At 40.6% G+C, this 8809-nt stretch overlaps 1 protein-coding gene across 1 annotated transcript; it reads right to left on the reverse strand.

Moving 5' to 3' along the window:
* Positions 1–536: 536 nt before the first annotated feature.
* On the reverse strand, positions 537–1595 carry LOC132897525 (somatostatin receptor type 2-like). Its single transcript, XM_060938789.1, has one exon. It carries the CDS (start codon positions 1593–1595, stop codon positions 537–539), a length of 1059 nt encoding a protein of 352 aa, XP_060794772.1.
* Between the last annotated feature and the right edge of the window lie 7214 nt (positions 1596–8809).

The following is an 8809-nucleotide window of genomic DNA, read 5'->3' on the forward strand; positions in this document are numbered from 1 at the left end:
TAAACAGTAACAGTTATGGATGTTTTGCACAGAAACACAATACATACAAATGTGGTTATCTACAGTGGTTGAGTGGCATTCTAAATGTATCTTCATGATTGTAATTTAAAAAAAAAAAAAAAAAAAATCAGTCTCACAACCTAAACTAGTCACTTCTCTGAGACCTAGAACATTCAGGTCTCATCAAAATCACAAATATGTTCAGAAAAAGAGTAGTAGTCCTTTTCAAACTGAATATCATCCCTCTTCATAGTCAATATTGTAAATGAATTTTGGGCATTTTAACAGATTTAAACATGTTACTTATGGGTTAACCATTCTTGTACATTTTACTGGGTCTCTCGAAATCAAGTACGGTGAAATTTCTGAGACTGAAGTATTGTGATCTTCTATCCTTTATAGTAGTCATGGTTATCATTTGGGTGTAACTCCAGATCTCCTGACCATTCCTAGATGCTTGTCTGCAGATCACCATTAAGCAGGGCAGCATTTTGAGTCTCTGTGATGATGTCATTGACCATCCGTGTCCTGTCCTGTCAGCTGTCACTATGTTCAATTTCATCCAGGCCGCCCACTCTCCTGAGGCACAGAACATTTTGGAAACTCTTCTTGAAATTATCTGACAAAAATGCATAGAGAATGGGGTTAGCACAGCTGTTGGCATATCCCAGTACCACGACGAAATCAAAGGTGCTTTTCAGCACTGGTGTAGGGATGAGTGTGCCAGTTACAGATGCTACATTAAACATGTAGAACGGTAGCCAGCAGAGCACAAACACAACCACCACAATGGATACCATGCAGGTCACTTTGCGCTCAGAGCGCTTTCGCTTGCTGGAGCAAACCCTCACACCTGAGGACTTCACCTTGATCACAATGAACAGGTAGCACAGGCAAATAACAATAAGTGGCAGAAAGAAGCCCAAGAGAAATGTACAGAAGATGAACGCAGTTTCGTAGGTATTTTGAGGTTCTGGCCACAGCATAGTACACGTCCGTGCTTCATTCTTATTAGTGTTCAGACCACTGAAAATCATAATGGGCAAATTAACCAGCAGTGATACCCCCCACATTGCAAGGCTGATAGTTTTGGCTACTCGTGGCTTGCGCCATTTAGTGGACTTGATTGGATGTACCACTGCAAGATACCGGTCAAAGCTCATCACAGTCAGGAAGAAAATGCTGGTGAACTGGTTTAACGAGTCCATGGTTAGGACAATTCGGCAAATGGCAGCACCAAAAGGCCAGTGAATCAATGCTAGCTGAATTGCAATAAAGGGCAAGCTAAGCATGCACAGGACATCAGCAACAGCCAGATTAAGGATATAGATGTTGGTGACAGTCTTCATCTTAGCGTACCAAAGGATTACATACATGACCAGTGCATTGCCACAGAGTCCAACAGCACACACCACAAAGTACACAAAGGTGATAACCACAGAGCTTGTCTGATCAAAGGCATCATGAGAGATGTTTCGAGGACAATCATCTGAGTCAGACTCATTGAATGGAAAGAAGCTGTCATACAGAAGGGGCTTAAGAAAGGAACGGTTTGGGGAAGTAGGGAGTAATGTCCATGACTCCATTTTTACCATGCATCAGTTTGGAAGAGCTTTTCATTTACGATATAGAAGTCCATACCATCTTTTCAAACCTGTAGGTAGGGGTAAGAAAAAAAAAAAGATTAGTGAATAATAAAAATAAATAATCATGAAAACTTCTAACTGCCATTGGTTAACATTTAACAGGAGGGAATGATTGATCAAATATTTTTTTTAAGAACCTTGAGAACCTGCACAGGGCCTTATGAAGAACCTGAAGAAAACAGAGAACCTTCACAGACATGATTTTATTACCTTTTTTTTTTAGTCAGAAACTGACAACAGGCTAAAAGAAATTTATTTTCTATTCAGTTCTCTGGCGGCACGGTGGTGTAGTGGTTGGCGCTGTCGCCTCACAGCAAGAAGGTCCGGGTTCGAGCCCCGTGGCCAGCGAGGGCCTTTCTGTGCGGAGTTTGCATGTTGTCTGTGTGGGTTTCCTCTGGGTGCTCTGGTTTCCCCCACAGTCCAAAGATATGCAGGTTAGTAGGTTAACTGGTGACTCTAAATTGACCGTAGGTGTGAATGTGAGTGGTTGTCTGTGTATGTGTCAGCCCTGTGATGACCTGGCGACTTGTCCAGGGTGAACCACGCCTTTCGCCCATAGTCAGCTGGGATAGGCTCCAGCTTGCCTGCGACCCTGCAGAACAGGATAAAGTGACTAGAGATGATGAGATGAGATTCAGTTCTCTCTTTTCATTGTGTGTTAGTTTACATCAGCCTCTGTGCTGTTGGTTCTCTTAGATTTATGGGGAAATGGACATGGGAGTGCATTAAGAGTTGACCGTGCATTTATGAATATTAATGTGAGTAAAAACAACTGGAGGAAGAGATAATGCTCAGTAGCACAGGTCTGTAGTTTACTCGAGAGGATTTTTTTTTTTTTTACTTGCTTGGTATTTTTCATGTGTTGTGTGTGTGTCTTCATGTCTGAATTTAGTCTGTTCCAAATATACAGACAGAAACACTGGCAAAAACATTTCAACAAAAAAGTACTGATTTTTGCACACCATAATGAGCAGATCACCACTGCAAATGTCATCCTCTGCATTTAACCCATGCTGTAGTGAGCAAGGAGCAGTGGACAGCAATAACACCCAGGGAGCAGTTAATAGTAAATAATAGTATTATTTAATAATACTTAGTATCATCATCCTCAAACAGGATGTTTCCTGCTGGTCCAGGGAATCAATCCAGCATCCTTTCAGTCACAGTTCTATGTCTCTAAACTTTCGGCCATAGGCTTCACTTAAGTGTTTTAAGTGTTAACTTAAAACTCCTTTTGTGTGACTCTAAAATACATTTCACTGTATCAAACCAGTGAAAAGTGGATTAGAGTCAAAGAAAAAATCTACGCTAGATTTTAAGGTATTTGGAGGCAAATTACTACTGAGAAATAATCATTCTGAGGATATAGTGTATCGTGTTGTGATAACAATGGACTCCGTTATTGGAGTCTCTGTTGTCTGGAAATGACAGATACCTTGCAGATACAGCATGTCAATCCCAGGTTGTTTTTTCACTAAACGTCCTTCTTCAAACCAACTCCCAAAATAGACAGAGTCCACAAACGCACCAGTGAGGGAGTAGCCAGCTTCATGAGGCACAACCTCAAACCAGACATCTGCACAAACCTCGGTTCAGTTTCTTCTTTTTGCACTGCTTGTCAATCACAGTGTAGATGGGATATGGGTCTTTGCTGTGATTCTCTCTCTGACCGCTTACAGTGTTTATCAATCTACACATTAAAATATGCACAATTTATATTGACTCACAGATTAATTTTAGTTGTGAATATTAATTAACATCTCACAGAAAATCTGGGCACAGTATCATTTGTAGTGTGTTTTCAAACCAGTGTCATAAGTGTGAAGCATATACTTAACAAAAGTACAGGCTGGTATTTTCATGGAGTATTTACTTTGTGCCTTCTTGTAGTGCAGTTTTCTAATGTGATATCTGGCTTTACTTCTCAGTTTATTTCAGAAAGCTGCAGGATAATGCTTATTTGTCTGTATAAGGCCAAATATATACAGTAAACAAACACTACAGAAACAATGGCAGATGGATTGTGGTTTCTTCAGTCTGTGAACTTGACTCTCTGACCTCATTACTGAACACACTTACCTCTTTCATGATCATAGTGACAAACATTACAGCCCAGACGTCTGTCACGGAGAAGTTGTCATTCTGGTCATAGTATTTGTTCAGTTTTTTCCAAGCATCCGACCAGCTGACTGCAGGCCCATCAAGCCTTTTAATGATATTCTCCTTCACAGCGGCCAGTTTGGTGGACCAGTCTGACTCTTTATATAAGGATGCCATGCACCTGTACGCCATAAGCACACACACACACACACACAAAAAAAAAAGAGTCAGTTATTGTTCAAATATTCAGATTCAAAGTCAAATATTAACTCATTTATATAAGTCACAAATTCATCTATTTCTAATAATACTGATTTATTCTATTGTGTGATACTTGTAATACCTGTATAAACATTCTCTGTCGAGTGAATCAGTACACAGCCCATGAAGTACACTTAGCATAGATTTTCAGCATACTGTATGTATTTCACTGATTTACAGATGTGAGACACACTGATTGATGTCCACCAGTTTATATTGTTCACGTCTATTTGTGTGTGGGTAGTACCATGTGGATCCTGAGACTCCACTCAGGTACATTATTCTGTCCAGGAGATCACAGTTCTTTAGTTGAACCAGTGATCCCAGTAACCCCAGCATGGCTCGCTCACCTCCCCCTGAGCCCAGCAGTGCAATGTTGGGCATTGTATCCTATGAGGAAACATTTGTGACATGCAAGGATTCTGCTGAGTTAACTTAGTGTACCTTATTCCTCAAATGATACACAAATGGAAAAATCATTAGTTTGTGATTTCTTGCAAAATAAGGTGGTTTAAATGATCTGAATACAAGCAACTCTGCATATTAAAATCTGCATATTAAAAATGGATACATCATGCTTTTTCAGTCCGTCTCCTTTGTATGCAAGTGATGATTAAGTGAAAGGAACATTAGGCTGAGCCACAGAATGGCACCAGTATGGTTGTTTATATAATATTCGTCCATGTAAAACATTTAATGACGAAAGGGAAAAATAGAGTCCATACCAGAGGGCAGTTGATGCAATGTCTCTAAGCACTGCAGAACAGTCTCTCTCCTCCTGGAAACATGGTCCTGCTCTCCTTCATTCAGAGAATGACCAATCCTGACTTCAGTACTATGACAATAATGCAAGCACAAACAATAAAAGAAACACACACACTATTTTATACAGTTAGGTCCATAAATATTGGGACAGAGACAACATTTTTCTAATTTTGGCTCTGTACATTACCACTATGAATTTTGAACAAAACAATTCAGATGCAGTTGAAGTTCAGACTTTCAGCTTTAATTCAGTGGGTTGACCAAAATGATTGCATAAAAATGTGAGAAACCAAAGCATTTTTTAAACACAATCCCTTCAGTTCAGGGGCTCAAAATTAATTGGACAAATTAAATAATTGTAAATAAAATGTTCATTTCTAATACTTGGTTGAAAACCCTTTGTTGGCAATGACTGCCTCAAGTCTTGAACTCATGGACATCACCAGACGCTGTGTTTCCTCCTTTTTAATGCTCTGCTAGGCCTTTAGTGCAGCGGTTTTCAGTTGCTGTTTGTTTGTGGGCCTTTCTGTCTGAAGTTTAGTCTTTAACAAGGGAAATGCATGCTCAATTGGGTTGAGATCAGGTGGCTGACTTGGCCATTCAAGAATATTCCACTTCTTTGCTTTAATAAACTCCTGGGTTGTTTTGGCTTTATGTTTTGGGTCATTGTCCATCTGTATTATGAAACGCCGAGCCATCAGTTTGGCTGCATTTGAGTACACAGTATGTCTCTGAATACCTCAGAATTCATCCGGCTGCTTCTGTCCTGTGTCACATCATCAATAAACACTAGTGACCCAGTGCCACTGGCAGCCATGCATGCCCAAGCCATCACACTGCCTCCGCCGTGTTTTACAGATGATTTGGTATGCTTTGGATCATGAGCTGTACCACACCTTTGCCATACTTTTTTCTTTCCATCATTCTGGTAGAGGTTGATCTTGGTTTCATCTGTCCAAAGAATGTTCTTCCAGAACTGTGCTGGCTTGTTTAAATGTTTTTTAGCAAAGTCCAATCTAGCCTTTTTATTCTTGAGGCTTATGAGTGGCTTGCACCCTGCAGTGAACCCTCTGTATTTACTTTCATGCAGGCTTCTCTTTATGGTAGATTTGGATATTGATACACCTACCTCCTGGAGAGTGTTGTTCACTTGGTTGGCTGTTGTGAAGGGGTTTCTCTTCACCATGGAAATTATTCTGCGATCATCCACCACTGTTGTCTTCTGTGGGCGTCCAGGTCTTTTTGCATTTATGAGTTCACCAGTGCTTTCTTTCTTTCTCAGGATGTACCAAACTGTAGATTTTGCCACTCCTAATATTGTAGCAATTTCTCGGATGTTTTTTTCTGTTTTCGCAGCTTAAGGATAGCTTGTTTCACCTGCATGGAGAGCTCCTTTGACCACGTTTTCTTCACAGCAAAATCTTCCAAATGCAAGCACCACACCTCAAATCAACTCCAGGCTTTTTATCTGCTTAATTGAGAATGACATAATGAAGGAATTGCCCACATCTGCCCATGAAATAGCCTTTGAGTCAATTGTCCAATTACTTTTGGTCCCTTTAAAAACAGGGTGGCACATGTTAAGGAGCTGAAACTCCTAAACCCTTCATCCAATTTTAATGTGGCTACCCTCAAATGAAAGCTGAAAGTCTGGACTTTATATCCATTATATAACTATAACTTGAATATGTTTCAGTAAACAGGTAAAATCACCTGCTGGTAAAATGACACTGAATTGATCAAAATTGCAATATGCGTAGTACTGACATATAACAAAGAATCCTGTCAAGTTTCATGAAATTTCTCCAAAAATTGTGAGAGGAGTTGATTTCAGAATGTGAGTACCCTTCCCGGGACAGACGGACAGACAGACATCGCCACAACATAATCCCCCTTCGGGCCTTTCGGCCAGCGGGGGATAAAAAATTTGTCACAGTCTGATCCGGTCCATCCATGCCTGAGTTTGTGGAACTCCCATGCCGGCTCTAGGCCGGATCCAGGACAGGAATTCAGTCCTGCCTTGCTGAAGGCCAATTTCCAGGAAATGGCACTCCCACACCTGCTACCATTCCTCTCCCATCAGCCAGGGCCTTTTTAAGAACTGTTTGGAGCTACTCCTGTTGCCAAACTGTCTCCTGTAGACTTTCCTCGCCTCGCTACAGCCTTTTGATATTGTGACCTCCAGATTCCCCCTGCCTGTATTGTTCCTTGTTTTTTCTCGTCTAGTTTCCTGTCCAGTTTTTTGCCCCGTTGTACCTGCCCGTTCCTTTGGACTGTGTTTTTTGCTTCCTCTGCCTGGGTTTCCCTTGTCCCTGTTTTCTTCAGTTTTTGTGAAGGTTTTTCTGTCCTGTTTTTATCCCTGACCATGCCTGCCTGCTCTTCTGTGTTTTGACCTCTTGGCCCGTTCTTTGACCGCCGATTTTTGCCTGAGCCCTATTGTGCCTCTGCCTGTACTTCATTAAAGAAGTTTCCTTTTGCACACTGCCTGTCTTGAGTCTGGTCTTGGGTCCTCACGTCACCTCTGTTCGCCATTTCTGACAAAATTGTGAGAGAAATTGATTTCAGAAAGCAAGCACAGCTTGATGAAATTGCCAAAGTACAAGTTTGTTAATAATCAAGGGCATAATGCTGGTAAAATATGTCCAACTTAAACAAAATTTCAATATGCGTGTAACTGTCATATAACAAAGCCTTTTGCCGATTTTGGTGAAATTCTTCCACAAACTGTGAGAGTTCATTTCAGAAGAACGTACACCCTCATGAAATTGTCAAAATAGAAGTTATTTAATCAAGAGTCAAAACTCTGGTAAAATTTTCACAAACAAAATTAAATGGCAATATGTATATTACCGTCATATAACAAGGTCTTTTGCCAAGCGTCGAGAAATGCGTCCAAAAATTGTGAGAGCAGTTGATGTCAGAAGGCAAGCACACCCGCATGAAATTGTGAAAGTACAACGTTGTTAATCAAGGGCCACAACTCTGGTAAAATGCGACCAAATTGAACAAATTAACAATATGAGTACTATCGACATACACCAATGCCTTTTACCAGGTTTCATGAAATTCCTCCACAAATTGTGAGAGGAGTTGATTTCAGAAGGAAAACAGTCTCATGAAATTTTCAAATTATATATTTTTTTTAATCAAGGGCTGTAACTCTGGTAAAATGTGACCGAATTGAACAAAATTACAATATGCATACCACCAACATATAACAATGCCTCTTGTCAAATTTTGTGACATTCCTCCACAAATTGTGAGAGGAGTTGATTTCAGAAGGAAAACACACTCATGAAACTGTCAAGTTATAATCTTGTTAATCAAGGGCTGTAACTCTGGTAAAATGTGACTGAATTTAACAAAATTACAATATGCGTAGTAGTGACATATAACAAAGAATGCTGTCAAGTTTCATGAAATTCCTCCAAAAATTGTGAGAGGAGTTGATTTCAGAAGGCAAATGGAGCCTGAGAAATGCAACAAGGTGATGCTTTCGGCACGATATTATCAGTCTGCTGATTTCTGGAGATATCCATCAGCGTCCTGGCCCAAACAACTTACAGGTGAAACACCAGCCAAATGCCCGCCACAGTAGTGACTGTCCTAACTGTGGAAGGGTGGTAAGAGTTAACGCAAAAGCAGTTGCTTGTGACTTTTCTGATGTCTTTGTTCACATAAAATGTGGGAATACTGCTTCGAAAATGTATGATTTGGCCGCAAGGAGTAAATCCGACATTCCCCTGGCGTGCAATAGGTGCTGTTTGAATGAAATGTGTCACGCGAACGTGATTGATGGTCTGAAGGAGAAAATGCGCTGTTCTGAGGACAGTTTGGATGATGCAAGGAATGATTCTGAGGCTGTTTTTAATCAGAAAGGACTTCATTTTATTCATATCAATGCAAGGAGTTTGCTGCCTAAGCTTGAGATCAGGCACCTCACGTTTACATCTAAGGCCACTGTGATTGCTGTGTCGGAGACCTGGCTTGATTGTTCAATTAAAGACATGGAAGTCGAGCTTGAGGGTTACTCCATC

This window comes from Neoarius graeffei, chromosome 14 (assembly GCF_027579695.1).
Source record: "Neoarius graeffei isolate fNeoGra1 chromosome 14, fNeoGra1.pri, whole genome shotgun sequence".
Classification (NCBI taxonomy): Eukaryota; Metazoa; Chordata; class Actinopteri; order Siluriformes; family Ariidae; genus Neoarius; species Neoarius graeffei.